The 19,889-nt window shown below is 47.2% G+C and overlaps 1 protein-coding gene across 1 annotated transcript in view; it reads left to right on the top strand.

The window, feature by feature from the left end:
- The window catches only part of LOC123753536 (Na(+)/citrate cotransporter), a 127,751-nt gene that overhangs the window by 94,878 nt on the left and 12,984 nt on the right, over positions 1 to 19,889 (top strand). The window contains exon 7 of the mRNA XM_045735503.2: positions 11,425 to 11,637. Within this exon, the coding sequence (XP_045591459.2) occupies positions 11,425 to 11,637 (213 nt within the window). The remainder of the gene's footprint in view (positions 1 to 11,424; positions 11,638 to 19,889) is intronic.

Below are 19,889 nucleotides of genomic sequence, written 5' to 3'. Positions count from 1 at the left end.
CAAGATTACCATCCGAGTGCCGGCGGGGAAGTGGTTCATATAGCCTCGGCTATCACTTCCTTATGTCCGGTCGTGATGGTCAAGCGGATTAAGGCGTCCCTGTACATACCAGTTGTGGGAGTATGGGTTCGAGTCACTTCTGGGGTGTGAGTTTTCAGTTGTATATAGTCCTGGGGACCATTCAGGCTTGTTTGCATATATATATATATATATATATATATATATGTCGTACCTGACAGGCTGTAGTCGTAGGCTGACTCCATACACAGTTTCAAGTGTAGATATGATAGAGCCCAATAGGCTCAGGAACCTGTACACCTGTTGATTGACGGTTGAGAGGCGGGGCCAAAGAGCCAGAGCTCAACCCCTGCAAGCACAATTAGGTGAGTACACACACACACACACATACACATACACACATACACACACACACACACACACACACACACACACACACACACACACACACACACACACACACACACACACACACACACAGAGGAGGTGGTCTTGTCTTGTGACCATCGTGTTGGGTGGACGTGGGTTGGGAGCTCCTGGTTCACTAGTGGAGTGGGAGGGGTAATCAGGCAACTTCGAAGTGAAAAAGTGTGTACAAGTGAATGAAAAAAACTTGGGTTTTGACCAAAGCCATAAGGTAGTGAAGAAAAGCAGTATAAGTAGCATAATTGAAAATAGTTGATGAAGTACTGTGGCAGTGTGCAGTGTGGAGCAGACCTCACCCCGGCAGCAACCCTCCTACCACCACGTGGGACGACGCTTGGAGATTCACTCATTTATTGTGTTAGCAGGACGGTAAGATACTTAGAACCCCTGTGGGTAAGGTTGGAGTATAGCAATGACTAGGTCAGGAAGGGCGTCTAGGCCCAGCAGTATTATGATTGAAGAAGAAGATAGGTTTGTGGAGAAGATGATTGGGAAATTTGTAGAGAAGAGGGATGTTTGGATAGATGATCTAATCCAGGGGATTAAAAGTGAAATCTTTACTAAGATACAGGACGAGGTTCAAAGACTCAAACAAGAGTTTAATAATTATATTCAAGAGGAAATCAGGAAGAGCAGGGTAGAATGGTAAAGAGAAATAACTAGGCTTACTAATGAATTTGGCAGGAATGAGGGAAGCTTGGCAGGGGAAGGGGGAGTAGTAGTAGGTGGAGTAGCGGGTGTGGGAGGGGTGGGGGTCAGCCAGGGAGGGGGCCACCAGCATGACCCTGAACTGAGAAAGAGGACAATCATAATCCATGGATTGCTTGAAGCCAAGGCACCATCGAGGCAGGAAAGGATGGAGATTGGAGATTTGAAGCTACACGGGATCTTGAGAGACATGAGAGCCCAGATGGCAGGGAATGAGGTGCAAGTCCACCGACGCATTGGACCATACAACTGTAACAGGAAACGACCTGTCCTGGTACAGTTCACTAACGAACAGGCAGTGGATTACATACTGCATCACAAACACTTACTCAGAGGTAGCGAAAATTACTACAAGGTATATATTGAGAAATTTATGACGAAGGAGGAACAGATAGCCCACAGAGCAAGCAAACCTCCACGATACAACTCTTCCCATTTGAGCGTAGTTACACACCCCAGTGCTAATCCACCCCATGCTAACCAGCTCACACCTGCTTCTCAGGTCACTCCCTCCCCAAATCAGCCCTCCCTGCCCCTGCTTATCTCCCCAACACCTCCCTTGACCCCACTGCAGTCAAATTCATCCCACATTCCAAGGACCCCCTCATCACCTCAACCCCCAAAACCCGTCCAGCCCTCATCCCCCAAAACCCACCCAGCCCTCATCTCCTCAACCCCAAAAACCCACCCAGCCCTCATACCCTCAACTCCCAAAACCCGCCCAGCCCTCACTCCTCCTCATCCCCTCTCCTTCCATGTGACCCCCCACCCTTGTGAATGGGGTGGGAGGTTCCCCCCACCCCCTCTATCCTTCCCCCTCCCAACCACTCAACCGCTATCTGACTCCCAACCTTACGCTATCTCCCAACCCCACTATGCCTATCAGACCCTCCCTAATCTTCAGACTCAGTATTCCCTTCCTACTCCAGACCTACCTACCCAGGCCCTACCCCAGACCCTCCTACCTACCTTCCTAGATGCCCAGCCCCCATTATCCCCCCAAGCGCCCCTCCCGACCCTTTTCACCCCCATACACCCCCCGGATCCCCCCCGCCCCCAGACACCCCCGAGATCCCCCAGGTCCCCCCGGCCCCCAGTCATCCCCAGACACCCCCCAGACCCCCAGAAAAAGGGCAAACTCTGGTACAAGAGTTTCCATGAAGAATCTCAAGTGATGAGTCACAATTACGTGGCTGAAGTATGTTGACCAGACCACACACTAGAAATTGAAGGGACGACGACGTTTCGGTCCGTCCTGGACCATTCTCAATTCGATTGTGATGAGGACAGGTAGGGACAGGCATTAAATAGGCAAGAGAGAGCTGAGGAGGAAAGTCAGGTGTAGGGGATAGTAGTAATGAGAACTGCAGCAGGCCTATTGGCCCATACGAGGCAGCTCCTATTATAACCACCGAAGGAGATAGTAATAGGAATAAGAAGAGGATAGCAAGGGAGCGTAGGAGAAGACAATGGACAGAAAAAGGGAGAAGAGAGAAAGAAAGGGAAAGAGAAAGAAAGAAATGGAAGGGGGAAAGCTTATGTTAAGTCACGTTTGTTAGAAAGATTAGAGCATTTGAGTATATACTGTGAAAGGGAAGAGTCCACAGCAACAAAGCCAGGACTCAAGTTCATGTTGGGTACATTGTTAATAAGAGCCGATTCTACAAGACGGCGTCTGTGTAGAGTAGAGGCAGGAAAGATTATTTTGGAGGAAGACCAATCAATGGGATGATTAGAATCCCTCACATGGCAGAAGAGAGCATTGTTAGTGTCTGCAGACATAACACTTCTCTTGTGTTCTTTAAGTCTGTCATTCAGTGTACGGCCAGTTTCGCCAAAAACTGGTCGTCGTCCCTTCAATTTCTAGTGTGTGGTCTGGTCAAGAATCTCAAGGTTTGGTACACCAATGCTGATGGGGTATCTAATAAAGCAGAAGAGATAAAAGAAATAGTGAGTGAGGCAGATCCTGACATAGTTGCAATTGTGGAAACTAAAATTAATGACATGATCTCAGATGCAGTCTTTCCTGAAGGGTACCAGGTGATACGAAAAGAGAGAGGACACAGAGACAGGGAGGGGGAGTGGTACTTCTAATAAAGCAGAAATGGAAGTTTGAAGACCTGGGAAATCGGGTTACCAATGAGAGCACAAGCTTCATACATGGAACTCTGACAGTAGATGGGAGGAAGATTGTGATCTTGGTAATCTACAATCCCCCACCAAACAGTAGAAGACCCAGGCAGGAGTATGATGACAACAACAAGGCATGTATAGGTGAACTGCAGAAGGCAGCAACACTAGCCCACAGAATACGAGCAAAGCTGCTGATCATGGGGGGACCTAAATCATGGAGAGATAAATGGGGAATGAAGGAATCCCCATGGAGGGGACGAACGTGGGGAGCAAAGTTAGTAGATGTTATAGACAGGAATTTCCTAACACAACATGTGAAGGAAGACACAAAGGAAAGAGGAGGAGATGCACCGAGCCTATTAGACCTGATTTTCACCCAGAACGTAGAAGATATCGAGAATTTGGAGCATGAAATACCTCTAGGGGCCAGTGACCATTGTGTCCTAGTCTTTGACTACATGATGGAATTCAAACTTATGACTATGGGACAAGAGATCTGGGAAAGGAGAGTTGACTACAGGAAAGGGGACTACAGTCGGATAAGGGACTATCTGGGTGAAGTGCAGTGGGAGGAAGAAATTAGAGGAAAAACAGTCCAAGATATGATGGACCTAGTCATACAGAAATGCCAGGAGGCCGAAGAGAGATTTATATCATCAGTAAAGGGAAAAAATAAGAAGGAATATAAAATAACCCATGGTTTAATAGACAGTGTCAGGAAGCAAAAATGGCCAGCAGGCGGGAGTGGAGGAAGTACAGAAGACAAAGGATAGAAGACAACAGGATCAGATGCAACAGAGCTAGGAACGATTACATTAACATAAGACGAACATCGGAAAGAGACTATGAGAACGATATTGCAATCAAAGCGAAAAAACAACCTAAGTTACTATACAGCCATATAAGAAGAAAAATGTTGGTGAACGACCAAGTGACAAGACTAAGGAAGACAGAGGGGGCATATACTGAAAGTGACAAGGAAATCTGCGAGGCACTGAATGCCAGTTTCCATGGAGTGTTCACTACTGAGCCTGAGCAGCTCCCATTGTTGGAAGGGGGGTTACCCTAGATGAAAAACTATCTATCAGATATAGAGGTGACAGCAGAGGAGGTAATGAAACAGTTGATAACTCTAGATGTAACTAAAGCAGTTGGTAAAGTATCACCATAGATACTAAAAGAAGCAGCGCAGGTCCTCAGCGTGCCTCTGGCAATGATCTTTAATGAGTCACTTATGTCGGGAGAATTGCCCAGTTGCTGGAAGAAGGCAAATGTCGTACTAATTTTCAAGAAAGGCGATAGGGAGGAGGCACTGAACTATAGACCTGTATCACTAACAATCATCCCCTGTAAAATACTGGAAAGAATAATTAGGCTACGACTGGCTGCAGAACGTTAGGTTTGTGAACAAACATCAACATGGGTTCTGGACAGGGAAATCGTGCGTAATAAACCTGGAATTCTATGATAAAATAACGAGGATAAGACGGGACAGAGATGGTTGGGCGGACTGCATATTTCTGGACTGCCAAAAAGCCTTTGATACAGTACCGCACATGAGACTACTGTTCAAACTCGAGAGGCAGGCGGGCGTGGGGAAAAAGGTCCTAGCATGGATAAGGAACTACATAACAGGAAGGAGCGAAAGAGTTATGGCAAGGGGCGAGAAGTCGGACTGGCGAACAGTAACAAGTGAAATACCACAAGGATCGGTGCTGGGACCCATTCTATTTCTAGTATATGTTAACGACATGTTTACAGGAGTAGAGTCCCACATGTCGATGTTTGCGGATGACGCAAAGTTGATGAGAAGAGTTGTGACAGATGAGGATTGCAGGATCCTCCAAGAGGACCTGAACAGGTTGCAGAGATGGTCAGAGAAATGGCTACTGGAATTCAACACGAGCAAATGTAAAGTTATGGAAGTGGGACTAGGAAATAGGAGACCAAAGGGACAGTACACAATGAAGGGGCACAGCCTACCTGTGACGACGCGAGAAAGAGACCTGGGTGTGGACGTAACACCTAATCTATCTCCTGAGGCACATATAAATAGGATAATGACAGCAGCGTACTCTACACTGGCAAAAGTTAGAACATCATTCAGAAACCTAAGTAAGGAGGCATTTAGAGCGCTTTACACTGATTACGTGAGGCCAGTCTTAGAGTATGCCACCTCATCATGGAGTCCCCATCTGAAGAAGCATATAAAGAAACTGGAAAAGGTTCAGAGGTTTGCAACGAGACTCGTCCCAGAGCTACGAGGGATGGGGTATGAGGAGCGCCTGAGGGAACTGTGCCTTACGATACTAGAAAGAAGAAGGGAGAAGGGGGGGAAATGATAGGAACGTATAAAATACTCAGAGGGATTGACAGAGTGGACATAGACGAAATGTTCACACGGAATAGTAACAGAACGAGGGGACATGGGTGGAAGCTGGAAACTCAGATGAGTCACAGGGATGTTAGGAAGTTTTCTTTTAGCGTGAGAGTAGTGGGAAAATGGAATGCACTTAAGGAACAGGTTGTGGAAGCAAATACTATTCATAATTTTAAAACCAGGTATGATAGGGAAATAGGACCGGAGTCATTGCTGTAAACAACCGATGCTCGAAAGGCAGGATCCAAGAGTCAATGGTCGATCCTGCAGACACAACTAGGTGAGTACACACACAGTCCTCGGACCTATGCTGTTTCTGATATATGTAAATGATCTCCCAGAGGGTAGACCCGTTTCTCTCAATGTTTGCTGATGATACAAAAATTATGTGGAGGATTGAAACAGAGGATGATAGTAGGAGGCTACAAGATGCCCTAGACAGAGTGAATGAATGGTCCAACAAATGGCTGTTAAAGTTCAACCCGAGTAAATGCAAAGTAATCAAAATAGGCGGTGGAAACAGGAGGCCAAACACAGGATACAGAATAGGAGATGAAGTACTTAATGTAACGGACAGAGAGAAAGATCTAGGAGTTGATATCACACCAAACCTGTCTCCTGAAGCCCACATAAAAAGAATAACGTCTGCGGCATATGCGAGGCTGGCTAACATCAGAACAGCCTTCAGGAACCTGTGTAAGGAATCATTCAGAATCTTGTACACCACATATGTAAGACCAATCCTGGAGTATGCGGCCCCAGCATGGAGCCTGTACCTTGTCAAGCACAAGACGAGGCTGGAAAAAGTTCAAAGGTATGCCACTAGACTAGTCCCAGAACTAAGAGGCATGAGTTACGAGGAAAGGCTGCGGGAAATGCACCTTACGACACTGGAAGACAGAAGAGTAAGGGGAGACATGATCACAACCTACAAAATCCTCATGGGAATCGACCGGGTAAACATGGATAAACTATTCAACACTGGCGGTACGCGAACAAGGGGACACAGGTGGAAACTGAGTACCCACATGAGCCACAGAGACGTTAGAAGGAACATTTTCAGCGTCAGAGTAGTTAACGGATGGAATGCATTAGGCAGCTTCCACCACACATGTGGTGGAGGCTGACTCCATACACAGTTTCAAATGTAGATATGATAGAGCCCAGTAGGCTCAGGAATCTGTACACCAGTTGATTGACAGTTGAGAGGCGGGACCAAAGAGCCAAAGCTAAACCCCCGCAAGCACAAATAGGTGAGTACAAATAGGTGAGTACACACACACACTACGGGGCCTCGTAGCCTAGTGGATAGCGCGCAGGACTCGTAATTCTGTGGCGCGTGTTCGATTCCCGCACGAGGCAGAAACAAATGGGTAAAGTTTCTTTCACACTGAATGCCCCTGTTACCTAGCAGTAAATAGGTACCTGGGAGTTAGTCAGCTGTCATGGGCTGCTTCCTGGTGTGTGTGTGTGTGTGTGTGTGTGTGTGTGTGTGTGTGTGTGTGTGTGTGTGTGTGTGTGTGTGTGTGTGTATGTGTGTGTGTGTGTGTGTATGTGTGTGTGTGTGTGTGTGTGTGTGTGTGTGTGTGGTGTGAAAAAAAAGTAGTTAGTAAACAGTTGATTGACAGTTGAGTGGCGGGCCGAAAGAGCAAAGCTTAACCCCCTCAAACACAACTTGGTGAATACACACACACACACACACCTAGTCTTTGACTACATGATGGAACTCAAAGTTGTGACCAAAGGACAAGAGATCCGGGAAAGGAGAGTTGACTACAGGAAACGGGACTACAGTCGGATAAGGGACTATCTGGGAGAAGTGCAGTGGGAGGAGGAAATTAGAGGAAAAACAGTCCAAGATATGATGAACCAAGTCATATGGAGATGCAAGGAGGCCTAAGATAGATTTATTCCAACAGTAAAGGAAAAATGCAGGAGGGAATATAAACCCATGGTTTAATAGACAGTGTCAGGAAACAAAAATGAGAAGCAGGAGGGAGTGGAGGAAGTACAGAAGACAAAGGACAGAGGACAACAGGATTAGATGTAACAGAGCTAGGAACGATTACATTAACATAAGACGAGTGTTGGAAAGAAATTACGAGAATGATATTGCAACTAAGGCGAAAAAGCAACCTAAACTACTACATAGCCATATTAGAAGGAAGATGTCGGTAAATGACCAAGTGACAAGGCTGAGGAAAACAGAAGGGGCATATACAGAATGTGACAAGGAAATCTGCAAAGTACTGAATGCAAGTTTCCATGGAGAGTTCGCAACCGAGCCTGAGCAGCTCTCATTGTTAGAAGGGATTACCCTAGACAGAAGACTATCAGATATAGAGGTGCAACCTGCTCTCACACAAGATAGCACATGTATGACTTATTGCTTATAGTCACTATTTCACTTATAAATAAGTATATGTGACATATTCCAAGCCATATTTTTTTTTCAAGGCACTAACTTTTTCTCTCAGTTTTATTAAACAATAGAGATTTTATACAAAATTTGACAATATCCTGAGTTACTTTAAAATTTATTTAAATATTTTAGTTTTGTTCAATTATTTTTATAAAATTGTAATATTAATATAGGAATAGGTTCAGTACTAATTGTAATATCTTAACATACTAAGAAGGTTAGGTTTGTTGTGGTTTTGTATTCAGCTTTTCAAGGTAAACTCAAATATTCACAATAAATTAGTATATGTCATATGCACTTTTTCATAAGCAAGATATTGACTACAAGCAAGTGCGAAAATGGGTTGAGAGGTGACAGCAGAGGAGGTAATGAAACAGTTGACAACACTGTATGCAACTAAAGCGGTTGGACCAGACAAAGTATCACCGTGGATACTAAAAGAGGCAGCGCAGGCCCTCAGCGTGCCTCTGGCAATGATCTTTAATGAGTCACTTGTGTCAGGAGAATTGCCCAGTTGCTGGAAGAAGGCAAATGTCGTATCGATTTTCAAGAAAGGCGATAGGGAGGAGGCACTCAACTACAGACCCGTATCACTGACAAGCATCCCATGCAAAATACTTGAAAGAATAGTTAGGTTAGAGACTTGTTGAGCACCTGGAGAACATTGGGTTTGTAAACAAATACCAACATGGGTTCTGGACAGGGAAATCATGCCTAACAAACCACAAACCTTTTGGAATTCTATGATAAAATAACAAGGATAAGGCAGGACAGAGAAGGCTGGGCGGACTGCATATTTCTAGACTGCCAGAAGGCCTTTGATACAGTACTGCACATGAAACTGCTATACAAACTTGAGAGGCAGGCAGGAGTAAGCGGAAAGGCCCTAGCATGGGTGAGGAATTAAAAAAAGCCACCCAAAATGTGGCACGGGCATGAATAGCCCGTAAGTGGTGGTCCTTTTGAGCCATTACCAGTATCAAGAGCTGATACTGGAGATCTGTGGAGGTGCGACTGCTCCCTGCGTGACAGGAGATGTCTCCCGTGAGTTATTATTCGTTGTTGTTGTTATAGAATCAGCTACTCGGAACAAGTTCCAAGTAGCACGGGCTATGGTGAGCCCGTAACTTACCTGGCACAGGAGCGGGGCAAGTAGCACAGGCTATGGTGAGCCCGTAACTTACCTGGCACAGGAAGGGGGCAAGTAGCACAGGCTATGGTGAGCCCGTAACTTACCTGTCACAGGAAGGGGGCAAGTAGCACGGGCTATGGTGAGCCGGTAACTTACCTGGCACAGGAAGGGGGCAAGTAGCACAGGCTATGGTGAGCCCGTAACTTACCTGGCACAGGAAGGGGGCAAGTAGCACAGGCTATGGTGAGCCGGTAACTTACCTGGCACAGGAAGGGGGGCAAGTAGCACAGGCTATGGTGAGCCGGTAACTTACCTGGCACAGGAAGGGGGCAAGTAGCACAGGCTATGGTGAGCCCGTAACTTACCTGGCACAGGAAGGGGGGCAAGTAGCACGGGCTATGGTGAGCCCGTAACTTACCTGGCACAGGAAGGGGGCAAGTAGCACAGGCTATGGTGAGCCGGTAACTTACCTGGCACAGGAAGGGGGGCAAGTAGCACAGGCTATGGTGAGCCCGTAGTGGACTTACCTGGCACAAGTACGGTAGACGAGGGAAGGAGATGACGGCAATAAGTAGGCAAGAGAGAGGTGAGGAGCAAGACAAAAGGTATGCAAGATAAGTTGTAGTAGAGAGGATAGTGACAGGAAAAAGAACAAAGGTAACCGTGGACATTTTCAAGAGGAAACTAGATTTATTCCTCCAAGGAGTGCCGGACCAACCGGGCTGTGGTGGGTATGTGGGCCTGCGGGCCGCTCCAAGCAACAGCCTAGTGGACCAAACTCTCACAAGTCAAGCCTGGCCTCGGGCCGGGCTTGGGGAGTAGAAGAACTCCCAGAACCCCATCAACCAGGTATCAACCAGGTAACTGCAGAAGGCCTATTGGCCCATACGAGGCCGCTCTTATTTATAACAACCCAATATGAAGGGGATAGTAATAGGAATAAGAAGAGGATAGCAAGGAATCGTAAGAGAAAATAATGGACAGAACACGAAAAATGAAAGAGAAAGAAAGATAAATGTAAGGGTAAGCTTATGGTTATCTTGAGATGGTTATCTTGAGATGATTTCGGGGCTTTAGTGTCCCCGCGGCCCGGTCATCGACCAGGCCTCCACCCCCGGGAAGCAGCCCGTGACAGCTGACTAACTCTCAGGTACCTATTTACTGCTAGGTAACAGGGGCATTCAGGGTGAAAGACACTTTGCCCATTTGTTTCTGCCTCGTGCGGGAATCGAACCCGCGCCACAGAATTACGAGTCCTGCGCGCTATCCACCAGGCTACGAGGCCCCTACATGTTACATACCCTATGGTACATACCCTATGTTACCCGAGGTCCCTATGTTACCCGAGGTCATACCCGAGGCCCCTATGTTACCCGAGGTCATACCCGAGGCCCCTATGTTACCCGAGGTCATACCCGAGGCCCCTATGTTACCCGAGGTCATACCCGAGGTCCCTATGTTACCCGAGGTCATACCCGAGGCCCCTATGTTACCCGAGGTCATACCCGAGGTCCCTATGTTACCCGAGGTCATACCCGAGGTCCCTATGTTACCCGAGGTCATACCCGAGGCCCCTATGTTACCCGAGGTCATACCCGAGGTCCCTATGTTACCCGAGGTCATACCCGAGGCCCCTATGTTACCCGAGGTCATACCCGAGGTCCCTATGTTACCCGAGGTCATACCCGAGGTCCCTATGTTACCCGAGGTCATACCCGAGGTCCCTATGTTACCCGAGGTCATACCCGAGGTCCCTATGTTACCCGAGGTCATACCCGAGGTCCCTATGTTACCCGAGGTCATACCCGAGGTCCCTATGTTACCCGAGGTCATACCCGAGGTCCCTATGTTACCCGAGGTCATACCCGAGGTCCCTATGTTACCCGAGGTCATACCCGAGGTCCCTATGTTACCCGAGGTCATACCCGAGGTCCCTATGTTACCCGAGGTCATACCCGAGGCCCCTATGTTACCCGAGGTCATACCCGAGGCCCCTATGTTACCCGAGGTCATACCCGAGGCCCCTATGTTACCCGAGGTCATACCCGAGGCCCCTATGTTACCCGAGGTCATACCCGAGGCCCCTATGTTACCCGAGGTCATACCCGAGGCCCCTATGTTACATACTTCCTACATACATACTTACATACTTCAGCCTCGTTATTGTGACTCATCGTCTGCATATGATTTTTATATTTGTTTCAGTGGCGGAAAGAAAAAAATGATAAAGGATCCCTCAGAGGAACGAAAGAAGGCGGTGAAGGAGGTGATCTTGGCCAAGTACCGGGAGCTGGGCGTGATCACCTTCCAGGAGGTGTTGGTGCTCAGCCTCTTCATCATCTTGGTGCTGCTGTGGCTCTTCAGGGCCCCCGAGTTCATCCCAGGATGGGCAGACTGGTTCCAAGAAACATATGGCGTGTAAGTTATTATTTTGCTATCAAATATCAGATTACAAATTCCCTGGAAACACAAACCGAAACTGTCTCTAATTTTCCGCTTGTTACAACTTGCAACAAAGTTGTTATATCTTGGCTTAACGTGTTTATGACGTATTAGAACGTTGTTACAACTTGCTATATTGGTTGTTATAACTGGTTAGGAGGTGTTAAAACTTGTTCGAACGTTGTACCAACGTCGTAGTTTCGGTGTGTGTTTGGTGGGTTTCCGTTACCTTACAATTTCGGCAGAGATAATGCAACCCGTTCTCGCAAATTCGTAAAGTCAATATTGACTTATTAACTACGTGCATAGGTGATATACTAAACATAATAGATACCCTTAAAAAGATTCATAGAAAACACCGACCTTACCTAACCTTGTTAGTATCTTAAGATAAGCATCTTATTGCTTCGTAATTACAATTGTTACTTAACCTATACCTATTATAGGTTAGGTAATAATTGTAATTACGAAGCAATAAGATGCTTATCTTAACATACTAAGTAGGTTAGGTAAGGTCGGTGTTTTCTATGAATCTTTTTAATTGTATCTATTATGTTAAGTATGTCACCTATGCACATATTTAATAAGTCAATATTGACTTATTAAATTTGCGAGAACGGGTTGGATAATTTATAATGAAACACATGACAATTACATAAAAGGAAAATAGGGAAAATAGGAAAATCTAATGCGTATGCTAATAACCTAAATGAAGATTATTGTTATTAATATTACAGGAAACATGTAAATCCTCTGTTATAACATAGATCAGTGGTCTTCAACCTTTTTTTTTAATATCGTCCTCCTCTAGTGGTGATTATTAAGTAGCTGTCCACCCCCCACCACACCCACACCCCCCACCCCCACCCCCCACCCCGAAAAAGTCTCATTAAAAATCTCGCGTTTTTAATATTTAAAATCTGTTTTATATCTCATTTCTATGACTATGTAAACAGAAAAAAACAGTTTCTCTTCTTTTTTATTAAACTTTCACATATTTATCCATATATTCACACACCTCATCTCTCACTAAGAGGCTCAACATACACAAGATAACATTAAGTATGCCATTTAGACCCATTTTCCCTCATTAATGTAAAATTGCAGACAATGTTTGCTATATTTGGTTCGGTATCAATAAATACAACAAATAGTTATCCTTTAAAAAAACTCAGTGGCTTGGCTGCTGTTGCACTTTGTCTGATATTAGGTTGAGTCGAGGTGTCAGACGATTTTCAAGTGCAACTCGCCTGAGAGGATCCAAGTTCAGGATTGCATTCCTTTTCTTAGTCTTCTCCAAAACTACACTAGAGAACCCTTGCTCACACATATATGATGTTGGCATCTGTACAAATGCCTGCTATGCCTGCTCAGCTAGATCCTTGTACTCTGGGATATCAAGCAGGGTAACCCAGAAATCCATGGGATGGCTAAATGTCTTGAAAACTGCTTTTTGTGAATAATCCGCTCAAAGGTCCAAAAGTGCATCACAGTGATCAGTTCCTTCATCTGTGAAGGGATTAAGCATCCACATGTTGGGGGTCAGCTGGTCCTTCTCACTCTCTGGGAAATAGAAGTCAAGGTTATCTTGTATTAAAGTAAGGTGTGTGATAACTGAGTGTGACATATGTACCTCCAGTGTCTGTTCTGTTGTCTGCATGCCATGTTCCCAGCCACATTCTCTCATAAATGAGTCAAATAATTCAAAATCCGAAAAACACCTCTTTTCTACAGATTGCTTTTCCATTTTTCACTTTCAGTTTAAATGCATTTATTTTTCCCAATACTTGTAAAAATATCCCCACCTTAGCGGGAGGGTGAGCGGTCGACCGAAAGGGAGCCGGTCGGCCGAGCGGACAGCACGCTGGACTTGTGATCCTGTGGTCCTGGGTTCGATCCCAGGCGCCGGCGAGAAACAATGGGCAAAGTTTCTTTCACCCTATGCCCCTGTTACCCAGCAGTAAATTAGGTACCTGGGTGTTCGTCAGCTGTCAAAGGCTGCTTCCTGGGGGTGGAGGCCTGGTCGAGGACCGGGCCGCGGGGACACTAAAGCCCCGAAATCATCTCAAGATAACCTCAAGATTAGCCTTGCTGACTGATGTTTAGCTTGTTCAGATGATCGAAGATTGAAAGCATATAAGACAATTTTGCCAGCCAGAGCACAGCCTAACATTTAACTGCCATTGGGTTGGCTTCCTCAGTAAAGAAAACACAGAGCTGCTCTCTCAATGCATACACTCAGTAAAGATAACACAGAGCAGCTCTCTCAATGCATACACTCAGTAAAGAAAACACAGAGCAGCTCTCTCAATGCATACACTCAGTAAAGAAAACACAGAGCAGCTCTCTCAATGCATACACTCAGTAAAGAAAACACAGAGCAGCTCTCTCAATGCATACACTCAGTAAAGAAAACACAGAGCTGCTCTCTCAATGCATACACTCAGTAAAGAAAACACAGAGCAGCTCTCTCAATGCATACACTCAGTAAAGAAAACACAGAGCAGCTCTCTCAATGCATACACTCAGTAAAGAAAACACAGAGCTGCTCTCTCAATGCATACACTCAGTAAAGAAAACACAGAGCAGCTCTCTCAATGCATACACTCAGTAAAGAAAACACAGAGCAGCTCTCTCAATGCATACACTCAGTAAAGATAACACAGAGCTGCTCTCTCAATGCATACACTCAGTAAAGAAAACACAGAGCTGCTCTCTCAATGCATACACTCAGTAAAGATAACACAGAGCAGCTCTCTCAATGCATACACTCAGTAAAGATAACACAGAGCAGCTCTCTCAATGCATACACTCAGTAAAGATAACACAGAGCAGCTCTCTCAATGCATACACTCAGTAAAGAAAACACAGAGCAGCTCTCTCAATGCATACACTCAGTAAAGATAACACAGAGCAGCTCTCTCAATGCATACACTCAGTAAAGATAACACAGAGCAGCTCTCTCAATGCATACACTCGATTAAGAACCTTACCTCGAGATAGCCAACGTACTTCAGTATGAAGGAGGAGTTTGGTGAAATTAGCTTCCATGTCCTTAAACAACTCACGAAACATTCTATGCTATCTTGAGATCTTGAGGTTATCTTGAGATGATTTCGGGGCTTTAGTGTCCCCGCGGCCCGGTCCTTGACCAGGCCTCCACCCCCAGGAAGAAGCCCGTGACAGCTGACTAACATCCAAGGTACCTATTTTACTGCTAGGTAACAGGGGCATTCAGGGTGAAAGAAACTCTGCCCATTGTTTCTCGCCGGCGCCTGGGATCGAACCCAGGACCACAGGATCAAAAGTCCAGCATGCTGTCCGCTCGGCCGACCGGCTCCCACACGCTGTTTAGCATGTTCATAGATATGGTTAACCACTTTGACAACATCATTAAGTACAAGCTCAAAGTCACTTTTCTCCTTAGCATTTCTTGCTTCATTCAGTCGCTTTGCCACTAACGCTTCCCTGTGAATCACACAGTGAATTGCGATACAATTTGGTGAGACCGCTTCGATATTCTCAATTTCCTCAATTTCGGTGCTGCAATCTTGTGGGGACAATGGCGTGAGGCTCACTCTTGTCGAGCGGATGCCTGGTTCACTCTTGACGGGTGGATGCCTGGTTCACTCTTGACGGGTGGATGCCTGGTTCACTCTTGTCGAGCGGATGCCTGGTTCACTCTTGTCGAGCGGATGCCTGGTTCACTCTTGTCGAGCGGATGCCTGGTTCACTCTTGTCGAGCGGATGCCTGGTTCACTCTTGACGGGTGGATGCCTGGTTCACTCTTGTCGAGCGGATGCCTGGCTCACTCTTGACGGGTGGATGCCTGGTTCACTCTTGTCAAGCGGATGCCTGGTTCACTCTTGACGGGTGGATGCCTGGTTCACTCTTGTCGAGCGGATGCCTGGTTCACTTTTGTCGAGCGGATGCCTGGTTCACTCTTGTCGAGCGGATGCCTGGTTCACTCTTGACGGGTGGATGCCTGGTTCACTCTTGTCGAGCGGATGCCTGGCTCACTCTTGACGGGTGGATGCCTGGTTCACTCTTGTCAAGCGGATGCCTGGTTCACTCTTGACGGGTGGATGCCTGGTTCACTCTTGTCAAGCGGATGCCTGGTTCACTCTTGTCAAGCGGATGCCTGGTTCACTCTTGACGGGTGGATGCCTGGTTCACTCTTGTCAAGCGGATGCCTGGTTCACTCTTGACGGGTGGATGCCTGGTTCACTCTTGTCAAGCGGATGCCTGGTTCACTCTTGACGGGTGGATGCCTGGTTCACTCTTGTCAAGCGGATGCCTGGTTCACTCTTGACGGGTGGATGCCTGGTTCACTCTTGACGGGTGGATGCCTGGTTCACTCTTGTCGAGCGGATGCCTGGATCACTCTTGACGGGTGGATGCCTGGTTCACTCTTGTCGAGCGGATGCCTGGCTCACTCTTGACGGGTGGATGCCTGGTTCACTCTTGTCGAGCGGATGCCTGGTTCGCTCTTGTCGAGCGGATGCCTGGTTCACTCTTGTCGAGCGGATGCCTGGTTCACTCTTGTCGAGCGGATGCCTGGTTCACTCTTGACGGGTGGATGCCTGGTTCACTCTTGTCGAGCGGATGCCTGGCTCACTCTTGACGGGTGGATGCCTGGTTCACTCTTGCCGAGCGGATGCCTGGTTCACTCTTGTCGGGTGGATGCCTGGTTCACTCTTGTCGAGCGGATGCCTGGCTCACTCTTGACGGGTGGATGCCTGGTTCACTCTTGTCGAGCGGATGCCTGGTTCACTCTTGACGGGTGGATGCCTGGTTCACTCTTGTCGAGCGGATGCCTGGCTCACTCTTGACGGGTGGATGCCTGGTTCACTCTTGCCGAGCGGATGCCTGGCTCACTCTTGACGGGTGGATGCCTGGTTCACTCTTGCCGAGCGGATGCCTGGCTCACTCTTGACGGGTGGATGCCTGGTTCACTCTTGCCGAGCGGATGCCTGGCTCACTCTTGACGGGTGGATGCCTGGTTCACTCTTGCCGAGCGGATGCCTGGCTCACTCTTGACGGGTGGATGCCTGGTTCACTCTTGTCGAGCGGATGCCTGGCTCACTCTTGACGGGTGGATGCCTGGTTCACTCTTGTCGAGCGGATGCCTGGCTCACTCTTGACGGGTGGATGCCTGGTTCACTCTTGTCGAGCGGATGCCTGGCTCACTCTTGACGGGTGGATGCCTGGTTCACTCTTGTCGAGCGGATGCCTGGCTCACTCTTGACGGGTGGATGCCTGGCTCACTCTTGTCGAGCGGATGCCTGGTTCACTCTTGTCGAGCGGATGCCTGGTTCACTCTTGTCGAGCGGATGCCTGGTTCACTCTTGTCGAGCGGATGCCTGGTTCACTCTTGTCGAGCGGATGCCTGGTTCACTCTTGAAGACCATTCATACAATATTCCTTGATAATATTACCTTTAGGTGGTATAACACCACCTAAAGATACCATATTCTCTCCCAACTCCGTTCTTTTGGGGCTCGTGGGACCTCGTGGGACCTCGTGGGACCTCGTGGGACCTCGTGGGACCTCTCTTCCTCCAAAGCTTCCTCTCTCGTCGTTCCTGCAAAGTGAGGCTTTGTCCCACTCTCTCTTCCTCTTTTCAGCAATATGAAGGTGTACCCCAAGGTAGTGTTCTGAATGCTACTCTTTTCCTGATTACCCTCAATGGTCTTCTTTCCTCCCTTCCGTCTGGTATTTTCTTAGCTCTCTATATTGATGATTTTACCCTCTGCAGTTTTCAAAATATCTGAAATGTCGGAAATTTGACTCCTGAGCGTGATTTTTGAGCCGAATTCTGACTCTCTGCACTTATTTTAAGTTTCAAATTACGAATTTTTATACCGAAAATATGCAAATTACAGAAAACATCGATGAGTCCTATTTTGCCCAAACCCCCCTACAGTTTTCAAAATATCTGAAATGTCGGAAATTTGACTCATGAGCGTGATTTTTGAGCCGAATTCTGACTCTCTGCACCTATTTTCAATTTCATATTACGAATTTTTATACCTAAAATGTGCCAATTACTGAAAACGGCGATGGGTCATATTTTGCCCAAAACCCCCCTGCAGTTTTCATAATATCAAAGTGATGTCAAAGTGATGCCTCGTCTTTCCTCTAACGGCGGCTTCAACTTGTGAATGATGCCGTTTCGTCCTGGGCATCATAGCTTCAAGTTCTCTACAGCTATGTCTTGTGCTATGACCTATACTCGGAAGTAGGTCGTTCTTCGACCCCCTTTGTATCTTTATGGTAATCCTATTTTGTATAAAGATTCTTCTAATCTTCTGGTGTTAATGTTTGACACTCTTTTGTCCTGGGCGACCCATATCTCTTATCTCCAAGTTGAATGCTCTAAGGCCCTTAACTTACTCTAGGTCTTGTCCCATACTTCATGGGGAACTGATAGACGTATGCTTTTCTCCATACATTCCCCTCTCGTGCTGTCTAGACTCGATTATGGTTATCCAGCTTACTCGTCTGCCTCTCCCTCAACTCTTCGTCGTCGTGATGCCCTTCACCATACAAATGAATAAATCCACAAAGGCCGTGACGGGGATTCGAACCTGCGTCCGGGAGCATCCCAGACACTGTCTTAATCGACTGAGCTACGACAGGGTAAAAGGGTTGAAGCCGAAGCCGGTTGAAACCGAAGCCGGTTTACCCTGTCGTAGCTCAGTCGATTAAGGCAGTGTCTGGGATGCTCCCGGACGCAGGTTCGAATCCTCGTCACGGCCCTTGTGGATTTGTTCATTTGATGCATCACGTTAGTGTGATCTCTGTGTGTCATACTGGATTATGCCTCTGCTCTGGTGCCTTTCGTTCGACTCCTACCTAGGACCTGTATGTTGAAACTGTCATCTTGTCTCTAGTGGATCGCTGTGATCGCTACTGTCTTCCCTACTTTGTGCGGTCCCTACAACACCCTCACTCTCGCTTATATTGTACAGTGACCATTACCCCTCATGTAGATCTTGTTCCCTTGCACCACCTTCCACTCTCTATATGGTTGTCTCGCTTGCTAAGTTCTATCGCGGTTCGTGTTACCAATGTTTCTCCTTGTATCGTACCATCCTTGCCCCCCCATGGAGGGTCCCTCATCCTAAGTTTTGTAAAAGTCTGACCTGCATGACAAGAGCTTTTAACTCCTCCTACAGTTCTGAAACGCCTTTTTGTTTGCTCATTTTTGTTCACACTTGATCTCTGTAATTCTTCCATTGTTGCTGACGTTGACTCTCGCAGTTCTCTCATGGCTCTCGAGTCCTGTCCATCCTGTGGTAGTTAAAATTCAATATTGGTTCTTTCTTATCTCCAGCAGATTTAAGACAGTTGAGTTTGCTGGGTTGCCAGCCATATTGAGGTTTCCATAAATGAGCGTGCGGATGCTGCCGCTAAGGAGGCTATCCGCACTTGTCCCATTTCCCTCAAAGGTGCTCCTTATTTCCACTTCTACCAAGTTATTCATTCCTCAATCCCACCCCGCTGGCAGGATCGCTGGTCTTCTGTTAATGGTAACAAGCTTTATGCTTTTAAGGGTAGCGTGTCCCCCTTGGCCTTCCTCCCACCACCATAACTGGTGGTGGGAAACGGCTCTGGAGAGGTTACGTATTGGCCATACACCCTTAACTCACGGGCACTTAATGGAGCGCTGCCTGGCTCCTTTTTGTCCAAACTGCATTATCCCTCTTACGGTGGTGCATATCCTTGTTGAGTATCCAGACTTCCAGAATGTGTGCGTCTTGCTACCCGACTGTCCCTTGCGGTCACCTGTTCCTTCATAGAACCTTACCTTGAGGCTACCTTGAGGTGCTTCCGGGGCTTAGTGTCCCCGCGGCCCGGTCGTCGACCAGGCCTCCTGGTTGCTGGACTGATCAACCAGGCTGTTAGACGCGGCTGCTCGCAGCCTGACGTATGAGTCACAGCCTGGTTGATCAGGTATCCTAGGTACCCTTGGTGAATTGGATACCTTTGATGGTGTTCGCCTTATGCACATTTGTTCTCGTATTGGCATCCTTGGTGGTATTTAGCGCCATTTGAATATCCCGCACATGTGATGGTGCTACATAGTGCCCCGGCTTGGTGCCTTCGTGTGGTAATATCCCGCACATGTGATGGTGCTACATAGTGCCCCCGGCTTGGTGCCTTCGTGTGGTAATATCCCGCACATGTGATGGTGCTACATAGTGCCCCCGGCTTGGTGCCTT

Source organism: Procambarus clarkii, chromosome 44, assembly GCF_040958095.1.
Source record: "Procambarus clarkii isolate CNS0578487 chromosome 44, FALCON_Pclarkii_2.0, whole genome shotgun sequence".
NCBI classification, from domain to species: Eukaryota; Metazoa; Arthropoda; class Malacostraca; order Decapoda; family Cambaridae; genus Procambarus; species Procambarus clarkii.
The sequence above is the reverse complement of the archived record's forward strand: the minus strand, read 5'-3'. Positions and strand labels throughout refer to the sequence as shown.